Here is a 17495-nt window from a genome sequence, read left to right as displayed (position 1 = left end):
GAGGCCACGAACACACTTACCTTACATTCCAGCGATGCGTCGTCATGGTAACCCATGGGGGGGAACATGCGAGCCGCAGCGCACGCAGGGGTGCGCACAGGGGAAAGTGTGCGCATCCCTCGGTTAAGTCATGCCTAACTGTGGCATTATACCTGTCCAAACCCTATAAAACCCCTATTTCAGGGTCTGGATGTGAGTATGTGCAAGTTTAGGTATGCCCCAACTAATAAAACGTTACGTCCCAGATTTAACCTTAACGCACTTGTGTGTATACGCGCTGTTACCTGATTTGCATATGACGCGCATGTCATTAGCACTATTGGCCATTACAGTTAATGCTATGCTCTTTTCAGAAGAAAACATGACTTGACGTAAATGTGTCCGTGGTTCGGTTAACGTCACAATAAGTCATTTGATGGAGTTTTATCGGTCTGGGCTTTTGTCATTCATTCAATACACATTAGTTAAGAAATCATGCTATTTGCATTTGTAGAATTATTTTTTCCTCATAATGTACGACAGCTAGGAAAATCACGAGAGAATATTACATTTGGAAATAACATTTCAACCTGAAATACCATGAATGTTTTTTTAGGAATGGCAATGCATACGGAACCCACTCTTATTCTTCAACCTACATCAAAGTTGCAATCCACGCGGGTGATTATTTTTAGCGTTTTTTTTTACACAGGATTGAAGCAGGGAGTCTCTGAGCTGAACGCCATCGATTTCAGCTCCAGGAACCCACTGCTTGCAGAGATACCTACCTCCATAGGGGGTGCCGGTATTCGCACTGCACGGCTAGCAGGGATTACATCATGACGGTTTTTCAAAACGCTCGTGCTGTGCGGGTCAATGATGTTATCTGTGCGGCTTCCTATTGGCTCACGTAACGCGGGAGCTTTAAACTTACACGCGATACCGGCACCCACTTTGGAGTATCTGTGTAAGCAGTTGGTCCCCGAAGCTGAAATAATGGGGTTTCAGATCAGGAGATCTCTTACTACAGTATGTTAAAAAAAAAAATTATTTGCACGCTTGGATTGCTCTTTGGACATTATATACATAGGCAATATAAGCTAAACCAACCGGAGATGGATGATAAAATAGTATTTAAAATACTTTACAATACATATTTACCCCTTCGTAGCCCAAGTGGTCAACTAGTCATAAGTTTCCATGACTATCTTACCACAAAAGGGGTCATATCAATTTAAAACGACACTTCCTACCTCCCTTGTTCACCCGCGGCTAGTAAAGCATCGCCATGCAATAACAAAAAAGAACCAACATGCAATCAGCGCTTTTCCTACTTATTGGAATCTGATATGTGATCACCCAGTGACACTTCTGATATAATAATAATAATAATGGTATGCCGTGAATATTGCAATAAAGTCGGTGACGGAAGTCTCTATATATGCTTGGTTCTCTCAAAACCCAAAGTTATACACTTAACAACGATGGTTCTTCTTGGTGCAGAGCTCGTTGAATAAATGAATATGGAAAAATGGCTCCGTTGTTCTTTAGATCAGACATCCATCTATAGATTCTTTTAACCAGAAACAACTGCATGGAGATCTGTCAGGAACACCACCGCATCACGGAATAGACAACAAAACTAAAGGAAAACCATGGTGTAGTACTGTATGTCTATTCACCAATGTGATTATATACACAATCTCCTAAGTGCACACTTATACTTTATCTACCTTTAGCACGTAAGAATAAAATCTTGCAGCAAAATCAGCTTCCCTCTATCGGTTGGGTCACTTTAGCTCTTGATAACGGACCTCACCATACTCTCCATAAACAAAAAGAGAGTATATATATGTAGCCCTCTTTCTGATACTCTAAAGAGACTACGGGTACTGCATACACCTGTGGCTCCAGGAGATCTGAGCCTCCGCTAGCTGGGAGCCTGGGGTAACACTTTATATTAGCGGCAGCGCCTCCACTTACCCAGGATCCCCATCATGTAAGATTCCCCTGGGCAAGAAATATATCCACACACATATGCTTGAACGGACTTTACTATAATCACTAATACCTTATCACTTATCTTAGCACTTAGCATTGGCAACCATACATAACACACTGATAACTGATAATGTCCTTATAACGTTAGTGGCTCGGCCACGCTCCTATTGAGTAATGTCTCTGTCCCGTCACCGCGTGCCACCACACCGTGTCCATGTACTTTAATGTATTTGTATAGGCTCAGTCCTTTGGTCACTCCACTAGTGTCACCAAAAAGTGTTCCCTAAGGCGGGATCAGCGCCTGTTGACCGGTGTTGGTGCACTTGTAAATACCTTCCGGTCACTGCGGTGACCGGTGACAGCTTCGAAAAGGATGCGTCGTTCCAACGCTTTGATTCCTGATGTCGCAGTGTCCAGCCGTCTGGTCCCAGATTACTGCAACAACCGCAACTCTGCACTTTGTCCCTAACTGTTACTCAGTAAGGGAATAACGCTACCACTATAGGGCGTCCCTGCTGCAACTCACTCTCTACGGTGGCTCAGGGATACTACTAGGACCTGCGGGGAAGATCTGTCCTATGCAGGCAGGTCACGGACCCCCTGCACCCACACTACCTCTTCCTTTGCCCTCCGGTTCCCCTCTGCCTAGCGTGGTCTCTCCCCCACGCTTCCAATTCCTCCCCCCGTCATTCCAACCCTCTGATTGGTTCCCAGACATCAGGTGACTGTGCTAGAGCTCATGGGAGTTGTAGTACACCAACGGAGCCTTTCCCTTATTGGCCCGTCGTTCGCGCGCTTGCATTGCGCATGCGCAACCTCTCTGCTCTGCCAGTGCCCTCTGAATGTTGCGCAATAAACATGGCGGCGCCCTATACTGTCGGGCCGCCGCGGAACCTACCCCACTCTCTCCGGGCACGCACTGCAACAGCATAAGGTGCCTAACACACACACCCCTACATTTATATATATATAGTTTAAAAACTTTTACATATTTATTATGCACACATAGCACTCGGAGTTACACTCACGAATTCCCATGTCTTTTGTGCTTTTCAAATGTATCGCCGTCAGCAATATGCGGGACTCGACCTGTGAGCGTCCCTCTCCTCTCTTACCTCACGGCCGCGTCTCGTGCCTCTCCTCCCCAGATAACGTCACCGATTTTTCACCAAACGTATTCCTACGTATTGAGGCTCCACCCAATACGTTTCGCAACTTCTATTGGTCGCTTCCTCAGGGATTCTTGCCAGATCGGTCTGTTAAGCCTTCGCATATACCTTGCTGTATTGTTTGATTAACCCCATGGTTACTGAAAAAAATGAATTGCCTTATATGAACGGAGCAATAGGTTAACATCAGTAATGGCAACATCATAAAACAAAACTATGAATTACACTACAAACAGATGAAAGGAGGTGTACAGATAAAATCTTAATATATACATATCACCACAGGTCTAGATATTGAACTAGGCTCCAAAGTAATTTCTTAGATCAATTAACTCTTGTATAATATTGCTACTGAATTCAGATATATTCAATAATAATACCCCCCCAGCCCCCCTTATAACCCTCCCCAGGGCAACTACACATTAATCAGTAAACTAATGTTTTTTGTTAATAATCAAAGGTTTACTTAACTGTTAACAATCTGCACTGGAGACTAAACATACTGGCGACACTGATATTATTCTGTATGATATATTTGTATGTTAATTAATTTTGTTCAATAAACAATACATATTAACTTGTTATTATGCTTTTCTTTGTGTGTGTTGGAAATGTCTGTAGGGCAATACCGTGGGAGCTTACAATAAAGCTAATAATAATGAATTCCCTTCATATTTACCCTATATAAGTTATAAATTACAATATTGTTCTAAAACCCATTATATAGTCCTTAATCATCAATTAATCTCTATATTGTTCTCTTAGTCTTAGAGTCACTGGGATATTTTGATGGATGTAGCATATTATGTGGCTGAGTTTTCCTGCGTCCATAGCCATAAATTAGATTGTAAGCTCTTTGGAGCAGGTACTCCTTTTCCTAAATATCACTTTAATGTCTGAAGTAATTCTTTCCATTAGGTGTTATTTGTATTATTTGTTATTTATATGATTATGTCACGTGTATTACTGCTATGAAGCGCTATGTACATTAATGGCACTATGTAAATAGAGATATACATACAGTACATACATACATACTTTTGACTATGTACATGTTAAAATCAATTTTGGAGCTCACATCCCATGTAATTGGTGTTAGAGCAATGACACCTGACTATTAACAGTATAAACTAGTAAAAGTATAAATGTGCTGAAAATAATGAATACAACCATGACCAAATTTTTAAGAGATTTGTGAAACGTTATCTCACAGGCAATAACAAACCAATATATATATATATATATATATATATATATATATATATATATATATATATATATATATATATATATATATATATATATATATATATATATATATATATATATATATATGTAACGGCTGGACCCCCTTTGTCTGACCCACCCAATCTCACATTGGCCCGTGTGGTCTAACCGGTCCCCATTACAAGGTCGTGTGTGGTGGTGCACCTGCTAGTAACAGGACTCCTGAGTCTCCCGCTTGGTGTTATAGAGGAAGCAGGACAGGTCGCTGAGGTAGTGGTTACGAGTCCAACTTACTTCATGTGCAGCGCCTCCACCTCATCAGGATCTATGCTTCCGCAGGGAGATGGTCCTGGTGAGGAACTCCTTCTCGGTGGTGACTGCCACTGCAGAGTAATCTCACACTCACACAGCGGGGGTATCTTTGAACATGACATCTTTATTGTGGTTTGGGATGTAGCAGACTGCCCCATGCAGCTGCCGGCTCTAGCTGCACATCTCGTCGTGCTGTCCCTTTGCCAGGTACGCCCTCCCGTATTGAAGTGGGATTCCCTTTCTCCTAGGGATATCACCCCTGCGCCAGGTCCCTGGACACAGTGTGGCTTAGACAGACTTGATTGGTCACTCTGCTACCGCTAGTTACAGCACTAGGGTCACAAAAGTATTCCTCCAATCCCTTATGCAGGAGCATACATTTTACCAGCTGCTTCACGCAACTGCTGGCCAACAACAACTAACTGACAGTGCTGTGCCCTTTATACCTCAGGGGGCAGGCGCATCTCTGATGTCACTATCCAGGGACTCAGAGCATACAGCCACTCCCTTCCTTACACAGGGCACCACACCAGGGTGTGAGGGAAAACCTCCATAACTACTGTTGGCAGGCCTGTACTTACCAGGACTTACTGCCAACAGGGAAGATGTACGCAGTCATTATTATGCATGGCTACATATATATATATATATATATATATATATATATATATATATATGTATGTATGTATGTATGTATGTATGTATGTATGTATGTATGTATGTATGTATGTATATATATATATATATATATATATATATATATATATATATATATATATATATACACACACACATAGTATACATGGCTGTGCACAGTCTCTCCTAACTTTTCAGGGTTCATGCAGGCTGGGCGTAGATATGCAGATAGAATAAGGATGAGCGCCAGGAACATTTCCAGTACAAACAAAAGCTTTATTCACAGCCGTTTACAATGCTCGCCAAAGAACACTGGTGTCAAACAATATGGTTACTCTGTGCTTCTTCCCCTGGTAGCGCTCACTCATACGCTGGGGAGGTACTTCTGCTTGTTTCCCTTAGTATTGGGTAGATTGGGAATCTTCTGCATCACTTCAATAATGCCCTATCTTAGGTGGACCCTTGTTGGGGGCACACAGTATTCTCTGGGATCATTATCCCGTTTCAGAGTACGGCATTTTTAGTTTATATTTGTCGGATCTGGAGTTTACTGAGGATCTTCCGGTGGGTCTGATCCAATTATACTCTGGAGCTTCTCCTCTGAGAACCTGCTTCCTCCTCTTCCTGCATGAAAACAATCACGGGCCATTAATACACGCACTAAATTTATAGGGCATGTTTCTTAACTGAAAACAATAAATGGTGACAGAACATCCTTAAAGCTGCAGTTCAAGCTGCCGTTTTTTTTTAAGTGTTGTTTTTTTTACTTCAATAGTTAAATGTGTGTAATACCAACTTACCTTCTGAAGATCAAAGGTGCAGGTCAATCCGTTCTCGTTTGATTGATCAGTGAAGATTGGTGACGTCATTACGAGTTGGTATCTGCTAAACGCCCCCTGTTTCAGTGTGAGTGAAATGCTCATGAATATTCATGAGCCTCCCAGTGACGCGTGCTCGCTCCCGATCTGGCGCTGTGTGGTGTCCCCCTTCTGCCCCGATCCCCGTGGCTGCCTGCCCAGGACGGGAGATGGTGGGGGGGGGGGAATGTGTGGCCGCCAGGGGGGGGGGGAGCGGGTGAACAGTGTGTCCCCCTTCTGCCCCAGTTCCCGTGGCTGGCTGGCTGCCTGTGGCGGGAGGTGGTTGGGGGGGGTCCGGCCGCCAAGGGGGGGGGGAAGCGGGTGAAGCGTGTGGGCGCGGTGTGTCCCCCTCTGCCCCGGTTCCTGTGGCTGCCTGCCCAGGGGGGGGGGAGCGGAGCAGTGGTGGGAGCGGGGTGATATCTGTCACTGCCTACTCCACTGTGAGTGTGTGTATGTATGAGAGAGAGTGAGTGAGTGTATGAGAGTATGTATGGGAGAGAGTGTGTATGGGAGAGAAAGTGTGTGTGTGTGTGTGTGTGTGTGTGTGTGTGTGTGTGTGTGTGTGTGTGTGTGTGTGTGTGTGTGTGTGTGTGTGTGTGTGTGTGTGTGTGTGTGTGTGTGTGTGTGTGTGTGTTGGACACCACAAGTACCCAGTCACCCACCCACCCTCTCCGTCACCCACCCTCACCCAGTAACTCCAGTCCTCAAGGGCCAACAACAGGTCAGATTTTAATGATATCCCTGCTTCAGCACAGGTGGCTCAATTAGTGGCTCAGTCAAAGACTGTACTGAAGCAGGGATATCCTTAAAACCTGACCTGTTGGTGGTCCTTGAGGACTGGAGTTCATCACTGGCAGATATACTCTGACTTTGAGTATACTGGTATTCCAAATGATAATACAGTTTGAAACTTGGCTGTTTTTAAGGTAAATGAGGTTGGGTGTGTGATTATCGGACGGAGTGCGAGGAGTGGTGGGCCAAGAGGTAAGGAATGGAGGAGTGAGTGGAGGGGTAGGAGAGCAGTAGGGAGGGTTTAGTGCTCAGTGCAGGGTAGGAGGAGAGGGGGAGCAGGAGAGAGGAACAGGGCAGAGGGGCATTGGTGGAGCATGCAGGGAGCCAGGGAACAGCATGAAGGCCCAGCCCAATTGTACAACATTTGATGTAGCAGAGGCAGATGCTGCAAAATTTAAAGTTGACCTGCTATGATCTCAATCTTGGGAAAATGGCCTCAAAAACATCTGTAGCATATGTACCCGCACCCTCTACGACATACGTGTTGCAGCTAGAGGTGTTGTGGTGCGGCATACCTATGAGGGTTCAGGAGAGCTGAGTTGTCTGCGGTGATATGGAGACCAGGACAGGCTTTTGATGTCATCTGATGTTCTGAACTCAGTGTTCAGCGCCTCCAGCTTCATTAGGCTCTAAGGATCTTAGAGGCAGTCCCCTCTGAAGCACTCTCATACACCATGCTCACAGACTAAATTCAGGCAGGTGTAAAATAGGAACAAAGGCTTTATTGCAGTCACTACAGCCGATGGTATTACAGCGGTTGCAGGGTCATCAGAGGATCCCAGGCCTGTAGATGGTGCTGGCACTCCTTGTGTGAAGCCTTAGATATTGCTGAGCCAGCCAGCCAGCCAGCAAGCCAGCAAGCCAGCCAGCCATGAGGACCTGGCTGGCCTCTCTCTCCCACAGGGAGAAGAGACAGGCCCCACACCTCCACTCGGTTGGAAGAGAACTGACTAAATTTGGTACTTCCCCTCTGAGGAACCAAAAGGGGAGGGCTCAAGGACAGGGTCCCTGAGTCACCACCACCATTGCTGTCACTCAGAGAGGAGCATGAGGGGGGTCAATCACCCACAGAATAGCCTGTCACAACCTAGACTGCTAAGGACCCTAAGTGAAAGGGGGGGAGAGGAAGAGAGGCAGGGTGGACTAACCATGTTACACATCAATGGCCATCAAAAAATCGCAAGTGGAAGGATATTGTGATGCAGTTATCAGCATTGGCATTGTATCAAGAACAGTGCAACACTGCATAAAAAAGATATTCAGATATCAAGAGAAATTATCAAGAGAAAATGGCCCAAGAAGCTGCATATAGAAGGACAGGTGGCGGACCTCCGATTAGTGTTCTATACACAGTATATGAAAATCATTTGAAGACTGTCATGCACCCGGACATAGGCATACCAGGGAGTCAGAGACACGAGCCGAGCAATGGTTCGCAAGGGGCTAATAGCATGTGCTGGGCCCCACGCTGTGTTGCCACAGGGATACTGACATCACGGGAGTATATAGGATAGGAAGCGAGGGAGAGGAGCCTCAGGGAGTATAAATAGGGATTATGTTCATGAAGTGATAGAAGAGACCAGGCACCCCCTTATTTGTTATGTTACAGATAGGGAGAGTGCCCTTTTAGTAAGGATCACAATTATATGGCCAACGGAAACAGACAGGTACCACAAGGGTTGTCAAGTGGCTTCTCCAAAAATACTGGACACAATGGTGAAAAGTGTGAGACGCACACATGCTCGAGAGACAAACACACACCTCTCTCTCCGCTCCATGCTGTTTCCCCCTCTCATTAGCCCCATCCTCAGGCTTCCAACACCTCCTCCTGATTAGCTGTATTACCCAGCAGAAGCCAATCAGGATGGAGGAAGCTGCCCAGTCCCCTAGCAACAGCCCTGCTCGTGGGAAATCCCACAGACCCCAAGCCGGTCAGGTCACTATGTCCAGAGAGGTAATACCAGACACATACATGTCCAGTATTACCTCTAATCTTTTACTGGACAGTGTGTCCAAATACATGACAGTACGGTTCAATACTGGACACCTGGCAACCCTTCAACCAGTGCGGTGTGTCATCACATGCTCCGCCCACCTGGTGCTATGACAACTTTTGCGTCATCACGCTACTGCCAACCCAGGATTTGACTGCAAAAAAATCCGGTCAGGCCTGGCCCCCAGTGTGAAAAGACAGCCAGACTATTTTTCATGGCTCCGTGTGTGACTGCTACACTCTTTAGGGAGACCGTGGGGAGTCAGTAAAAAGACGCATGTTGCAAGGGGGGGGGGGGGTGGAGAGGCCAGGTGAGTTGACAGGTTTGCCTTGATTTTCAATGGAGTTTACAGTGCATTAGACCCCTTGAAGTAGTAATTTATTTATAATATCGCTGCTGGAGAACCAGGTTTGAATACCAGCGCAAGCAACTTGTGGCCTTGGACAAATCATATCACCCTTTCTATTTTATCATAATTCATCCCTGTGTCTCAGGTATCAAAATTAGATTGCAAGCTCTACTGGTCAAGGGATCTTGTGTCCGAATAGTTCTATGTACAGCACTGTCTACACTACAGCACTAAAATATAATGCGTAGTGAAGGTTTTTGTAAGGAAAGCAGGTGCTGTAATCATAATAAAACAGGATGTTTTTCTATGTAAACCACAATACATCCGTTTTCAATGAATATTCCAACATTAATCCTAATAATTTCATAACCTGAATATGGAATTCCTTGTTTCTCTTTAAAAAAAAAAAGTGCCTGAACTTATTTCCTACTGGTTTGCCCACAAAAATAGCCCTGAATATTATCAGCTGTGGGTCTCACTAAATAGTAGCACAATGATGACCTGAGTGCAGGTGAGTAAGGGACCATTGAATGTGTGGGCTCATTGGCCTCAGTTGAGTCACACTCTCAGGCCGCGCTTACAGTGCCGGCGACGCGGTCGCAGCAAAACAAATGTATTGCCGCCGTCGTGTGCGCTTATAGTAGAAGCGGCGCCACGGCTTGGTTGCGATCGCTGGAAGGTCAATTTGATTTTTCCAGCAACCGCAGCGTGACGCCGCCGTCGGCACTATAAGCGCAGTCTAAACAAGTTAGATTTTATTTGGTTTAAAATGTTATTTTTGTGGTACAAAAAGGTAAAAAAACTAAACAAATGTTATTAATTAATTTGTAGCACAAACAGCTCTCAGGGTATGTGTATGAAAGCACATATGGTGCAATTCCCTCTTTGATATATGTTATTTTATGCAGTGTTTGATCTTGATGGTGATAGCCCCAAAGTCTGCACACTGCACTGCTACAATAGGGGGTTGGAAACGGCAGGGAGCTCATCTGGCACTCGGCGCTCTCCCTCCATCAATGAGCTCGGGTTCGATTAGCCGTCCCGCGCTGCTACCCAATCTGGCGCCATTTTAGACGCGGGAGATGGAGGGGGAGGGGCCTGCGGAGCGCGGGTAAATCAGGAGGCTGCAGGCAGTGGTAGGGGAGGCAGGCGCTCCGGGGAAACAAGCGGGTCACACGGAGCTCAGGGCCTGCCCGCAGCCGAATTCGTCTGGGTGGATGGAAACGGTGAGGTTGGCCGAGGTCACGGGGGAGGGCGATCACGCAGGGACGGGCGCCCCCCCGTGTGGATATAAGCTGCGACATTAACCGCCATGCGCGCGGAGGCGACCTGACCCCTCTGTGTGCGTGGCGCGTGTCATATCACGTACGTGTGATCAGGCTTGTAGAAATCAGGAGGTCCCGTAGACTTGAGTGTCACTCATAAGTGTGTCAGTGTGTCTGTGCGGTGACTCAGCCACTTGTCCTAGCAGAGGGGCCTGAGTGAGTGTGCAGCGATGCATAGTAGGAGGGGTCCATGTGAATTTAGGAGGGGTCCATGTGAATTTAGGAGGGGTCCATGTGAATTTAGGAGGGGTCCATTGGATTTAGGAGGGGTCCATTGGATTTAGGAGGGGTCCATGTGGATCGTTATGTTTTGCTGGGTGTTTACTCTGACTTTGGCTTGTGAGGACACTGCAGAGGGGATAGTGATGCTATGGATGTCTTCTCTCTACCCCTTTTGTATCTAAAGCCCTCTCTCCCGCCTTAACCCATTCTCACTGACTGCCCCACACCTCTGAAATGCACTTCCCCACAATACCTGACTAGTGCTGAGCGGGTGGCACTTGCCACGGTTACTTGCATATATAGATATATGTACGTCCCTGCTCACGCGGTGTGCGTGGGCACACTGGCGCTTAAGTAAACAAAAATGTACATTAATGGCGCTATATAAATAAAGACATACAATACAATAAAAATCTAACTTTCCAGCGTGCTCAATGCCCCCCGCACACATGTAAATGCCAGGACACCCGGTGCTCTCAAAGCATGAATGCGCTCAGCACCAGCGGGGAATTGGCCTAACAATTGCTTAAGGATGCATATCATGGCTGATCATTAACACCTCATACATAAACCTTGGCCCCCTGCAGACGCACTTACCAGAACACCCTCCTACCATCTCTGTACATTCTTCCTACCAACACATTAGATTGTAAGCTCTTTGGAGCAGGGACTCCTTTTCCTAAATGTTACTTTTATGTCTGAAGCACTTCTTCCCATTATTACTTTTATGTCTGAAGCACTTCTTCCCATTATGTGTTATTTATATGGTTGTCACGTGTATTACTACTGTGAAGCGCTATGTACATTAATGGCGTTATATAAAGAAAGACATACATACTGATCTGTGGTCAGGGAATGGGACCCTGCACATGGCCTAGTCTCAGACGCACTGCAGTGTGTGGAATGCTTGTAGTTTCCTCCTGTATTAAAGTACAATATAAAGGCTGATGGGCTGTCTATCTATATTTTTTATAAGAACACATTTCCAATATCATTGGTTTGCATTCTCACTCAATGTGTTGATGCTTTTTATACATATTTGATGTCGGCACTGATATTTTATTAAATTAATTCTTATTGGAAGTGAGACTAATGTTGCATGCTCTTCTGGCATTCAAGGGTTTAAACAGACACTGTCTTGCAACTGCACATCCTAAGTATCTGAGGAACATCAATGTAGATATTACCTGAAAGATTATACATGGAAGAGAAATTCAACCGCTCACCTATACATATATTAAGGTCCTGTAGATATAGGAATTAAAAATGACCTTTGCCAAATGAACTGTGACACCTGTTGCTACTTTTAAACACTGGTTTTGCTTGTGACAAAAGTCAAGTGTTCTAAAGTTATTGATGATAAACTGCATTTTATGTTTGTATACAGAAATTACATTAATTTAACATTTTATCAATAAATGTAATTTCTGTATACAAATTGGTGTGTGTGTGTATATATATATATATATATATATATATATATATATTTATATATATATATATTTTTCATATTCAGTGGTCAAAAAATCTACTCGCCAAACAAAAAAATCGACTCGCCACCTAGTACCACACGTGTGCTGCTTGGGCCAATAGGAGCTCGCCACGATGTTAAATCCACTCGCCCGGGGCGAGCAAATGTATAGGTTTGTCAAACGTTGTATATATTATAGCGCAGTTCTCAGACTTCAGTTAAATGGCTCACAATTTATTTATTTTTTGTTTTTTGTCAGCGTTTTTCAGGGAAAATGTCTATTTATTCAGAGGATTCCCACCTGTTGCCTTTACTAGAAACCTTGGAGGACCCCTCTACCTCACACGCAGAACAGACGGATGCGTATCTCTCCATTGCGAAGTAAAAAAATGCTGATGTATAATTTTATTAGAAAATAAATGTTTTAATACCAGCTGACTTGTACTATTTTCAGCTTTGTGTATCCTGGTTTCTGCGTTGCTTACAGTTTTGTCCCCTGATAAAACCAGGCGTCAAAAAGGTGTGATCCCTCCTTGTCGCACAAGAAACTAAATTGGAACCAAAGGGTCCCAGAGCTGAGAATACTGCAATTTATGTAATGCCATTTCCAACACACTGGTGAGCTTTACTACAAATGTGTATTTTCATCACATATATATCTAAGTACCAGCAGGACAGGCCTGCTACAGGATAAGCTTTATTATGCTTTGGCCAAAATATGTAACTAAAACTTCAAGTATAACCAATTATATTGATTGTAGAAACACACTGACGGGCCACTGCTGAGGAGAACGTGTCCTGTGCGTACGGTATGCATTAATAAGTGACACAACACAAGAACATGGTGGTAAAGGTCACAGCAACAGTTATTAACCATCAATTGAAGCCATAACATCTTATTTCACACATGTTGAATAAACCATTCCTTCACCTCCAAAGTCCGACGGTAACTACTACTTTAACCAGCTCTCCCAGCCTAGAGCACCAGCCTTAAATAGATCATTATGTTTAATAATCCAAGAAAACAAGCCAACAGTTGTGGTGACAACTAATATATATTTATTATTTTAAACCTATTTAATTTTAATATAAATTAATACTGTAGTGATAGTGTTCAGCACCTTTTTTATTAAGACGGTTAAAACCGTTGGACCCTAATGTCCTCTCTTTGTTTTTTTGTTTTTTTCTGTTTTTGGACCCCTACAGGTGGCTGTGCGCTGACCAATGGCCACCCATGTGGACCAATAAATGTACTATCCTGAATCCCAGCCACCAATTGGCACTACAGCCAATCAGTGGCTGCCAAAGTGACCCTTAAGCCAGCATCCGTGAGGACATGTTGCCCTTGGCTAATGGCCATTGGGCATTTAGGACAACTGTCCCATGAGGTTGGGTGTCTGACTGGTCCCACAAGTATGGTCTGTGGATCCCAGAGCTGATGGTAACATAGTTCAGCTCTGGTGGAGATCCCCTTAGTTCCAGTTATGTTAAAATAAAAAAACACAATATCCATTTTGGACAGGATTGTCTGTCTAGGACCTTTAGCTGCCACTCGCCTCACTTCAAGGACATCTCGCCACCGGCCGCTTCACATTGGGTTGAAAACATTATCACGGTTCCCTTATTATAAAAAAAACCCTCAGCCTAAAAACATATCTCCCTAACCCTAAAGTTAACCCCTAATGCTAATGCACTTACCGCAGCGGCGAGATGTCCCACTCTGAGGATTATTGCTCGTAAAATTGTTCCTTTTTGTTTTATTTTTTGTTTTTTTTATTATTCAAATTCCTGCTATAAGATCAAAAATGTGCATTGCTTCTCATTACAATGAGGAATGAAGCTTACAATTTCCCATAACTTCACAAAGAATATATCACAAATAAGCAGCACGTAAAACTGTAACATGACAATACAGAATGGGATGTCACTACGTTGGCAGTTGTGCTGAATTTTCAGACTTGCAAAAATAAAAAATACTGTAACGCAGTGGTTTCCAACTTTTTTGTTTTTTGCTTGAGGAACCCCAGCCCTCTCTAATAGTGTGTCTGCGATTAGATGCATTGTAAATTCTTCTGCATTTGGTACAATTTGAAAATGATAGAGAACCCTTTAGGGATGCTCGGGGAACCCAAAGGTTCCTAGGAACCCTGGTTGAAAAACACAGCTGTAGCGTATTTCTGTTTTATTTGAATTAGTTATGCATTTGCTGCCCTTAATCTATTTATGCAATATACAGCAAGGCAGTGACGTGCTAAAGCAGGGGTGCTCAACTCCAGTCCTCAAGACCCCCTCCCCAAAACAGATCAGGTTATCCCAGCTTCAGCACAGGAAGGCTGAGCCTCTGATTGAGCCACCTGTGCTGAAAACTGACATGTTAAGGCTTGAGGACTGGAGTTGAGCACCACTGCATCATACAGTACATGGATCTGTTCTTAACATAAAATTGGCAAGTGTCTGTGTTCTTTATGCAGTAGTAGCCATGAGGCGCTGCCTGTCCTATGAAGGTCTTTAATGCTACACTATTTTGGTGATGGTTCCTCTGGGGAACTAGAATGAATTTATTTTTCTTATGTACTGTACTGGTGGGGGTGGGGTATTTTTTTTTGTCCTTTGCATTTATTTATTTACATGGCGATTTTTTTGCCTTGGGATGTGCACTCACCACACAATGTATATGTAGTTCCATATGGCTAGATACATACATATCTATGCAGGTGAAGTACCAGGCTTGGTTGAATGACTCTTCTTCCCTTTAAAATTTTAGCCGCCTGAGTGGGGAAGAAGGCAAGGATTTCACTGTACTGGTTGGAGGACAGTTCCCACGTCTTGGTAAAGTATTTAAGGTAACTGCATAATATATACTGTGTATATGTATATCTATATATCTTATTTTCCTTCGATCTGTTAACTTGGGGGGCTCAGCTCCAATCCTCAAACCCCCTCAAACAGGTCAGGTTTTCAGGATATCCTTGCTCCAGCACAGGTGGCTCAATCAGTTGCTGCTTCAGCACAGGTGGCTTAGAGGCTCAGTCTTTAACTGAGCCTCTGATTGAACCACCTGAGTTGAAGGTGGTATAGCCTGAAAACCTGACCTGTTGGGGGAGGGGCAGGGGCTTGAGGATTGGTGTTGAGCACCCCATGGTTAACCAGTGGTATGGTAGCCGACATGGGCAGGAGGGGAAGGAACATGCTTTATATGTCCAAACCATATAAATAAACGCATTGTACTAGGGCTGTTGGCACTATGTACTGTACAGTATAACTTTTCCCTTACCACCTCTTTCCTTTATGTATCCTTTAAACCCCAATAAGAATAGTTGATCCAATAATCTGTGCCTCAGGCACCAAAAACATAGATTGTAAGCTCTACGGGGCAGGGATTGTGCCTGCAAAATGTCTCTGTAAAGCGCTAAGTACAATTAGCAGCGCTATACAAGAACATGCTATTATTATTATTATTATTATTATTATAATAATGAAATTGTAGTAACATAAAACATATTACTGCTCACATGTTTTTTTGTTTGTTTTGTTCTCTTGATCCCTCAACTCAAAGGTGCGCAAACTTTCCCCCCTGCTTGCGCCCGCTCGGCTCCGGCATCAAATGAGGCCTAGTGCGGCCCGCCAGCAATTTAAATGCCCTGGGGGAGTACGCGGGCCCTCTATAACTGCGGCGCAGCCCTGTATTAACTGCTCTAGTGCTCTAAAAACAGTCTGCAACATTTTACTATCTTAAAAGCAAATACAGCAATGATAACAATGTTTCTTCCCCAATACTGATGCTATGTATCTGTCTCAGGCACACATTTCTAACGAGGATTCAGATCTCAGCAATGCTGCACTTCAGGCATTGGGATTTTGTCTTTTTAACAACAACATTGTATCTGGATTATCAGGTAATGACACGGTTGATAAGGACCCACACGAACATAACCTTTCAGTGGAATATTACTCTGTTGAAAGGCATTTTATTAAGGCCTTATAACAATATATATTTGGTTGGTGCTATGGCAGTGGAGACCAGGCCCTCGCCGCCTCTAACCTCCTCTTATGCTGCCGTAAAGTGTGTGTGTGTGTGTGTGTGTGTGTGTGTGTGTGTGTGTGTGTGTGTGTGTGTGTGTCCTTCTATCTTCTGACCACATTTCTGTCTGAGATGCATGAGGGCAGCATCAGTTGTCCTGTGACTTGCCACGGTTGCTCTCTGCAAAATGACCACTGTCGAAGCAGTGTTGCTATTCTGCCCCAGCACAATCTGACCACCAGTAAGGAGCTCCGTAATCTTCCTATTGGTTAGTTTGGCCAGTTACTGATGGTTGTGCATTACACATTATGTTGCTTATTGGTTTTAAACAAGTTATGACCAAGCTAGTTAATTTGTGATATTGAAATGAGTAGCATACACACCACGGCATGCTGTCATGTGAGATGTATATAACACACATTAAGATTCTTAATCACCATATATATTTGAATATCTGGAAACTGTTTTCTTCTCATTACCTGTTCTACATTAAAGTAAATATTTAGCAAAGTAAACATTTTGAATTTTTCTTGTAACTTCTCACTAAACTAGTGCACAGATCACACCGTTAATGCTATGGTCTGTTACATGTATAATAGACTTAGTTTAGTGTTTTTTTTACTTTTCTTTTTCGTATTAATATAACGTGTGTGTGGCTTTATTTATTTATTTTTTTCAGGCACGGAGATCGAAGAATTCCTCTCGGCATTAAACCGTATCGCTGTGAATGCCACAGATAAAAATACTTGCACACGAGCACTTTGGGTTATTTCTAAACAAAGCTTTCCCCCTGAGGAAGTTGGGAAGGCGGTGAGTTTGTATTTGTAGTTTGCTCCCCTACTCCTGTTCACACTTTCTATGCCGGGAAGCTTTGCACATGTTGTCTCCAGTGTATTTTGCATAAATCTGGCAAAAGTGAGGATCAAATGTAAAGGCTTATCTATTTTTTTTTTTTTTATCACTTAGGTACCGTCTATACTTTCTACATTAGAAAGTATATTTAAAGATGTTCAATCCCATGTCCTTGAGCATGAAGCACTAAATGTTGTGATACGGTAAGGGGTCACTAGATAATCTTGTTAGGACGCTTACATTTTGTGTGTGTGTGTGTGTCTTTATCACATAAACGTTTTTTTTGAT

General features: G+C 43.8%; 1 protein-coding gene across 3 annotated transcripts in view; it reads left to right on the top strand.

Annotated features, from left to right (window-relative positions):
• Positions 1-10388: 10388 nt before the first annotated feature.
• Positions 10389-17495, top strand: part of RIF1 (replication timing regulatory factor 1) — a 35008-nt gene continuing 27901 nt past the window's right edge. For 2 of the 3 annotated variants that reach the window (XM_075609405.1, XM_075609403.1), the window contains exons 1-6: positions 10389-10542; positions 12594-12715; positions 15099-15177; positions 16134-16230; positions 17035-17165; positions 17322-17410. In XM_075609405.1, the coding sequence (XP_075465520.1) occupies positions 10534-10542; positions 12594-12715; positions 15099-15177; positions 16134-16230; positions 17035-17165; positions 17322-17410 (527 nt within the window). In that variant the 5' untranslated portion in view covers positions 10389-10533. Of the gene's footprint in view, positions 10543-10620; positions 10798-12593; positions 12716-15098; positions 15178-16133; positions 16231-17034; positions 17166-17321; positions 17411-17495 lie in introns of those variants that run through there. The other variant, XM_075609404.1, reaches the window with a different exon arrangement.

The sequence above is a fragment of the Ascaphus truei genome, chromosome 7 (assembly GCF_040206685.1).
Source record: "Ascaphus truei isolate aAscTru1 chromosome 7, aAscTru1.hap1, whole genome shotgun sequence".
In the NCBI taxonomy this organism is placed as follows: domain Eukaryota; kingdom Metazoa; phylum Chordata; class Amphibia; order Anura; family Ascaphidae; genus Ascaphus; species Ascaphus truei.
The sequence above is the reverse complement of the archived record's forward strand: the minus strand, read 5'-3'. Positions and strand labels throughout refer to the sequence as shown.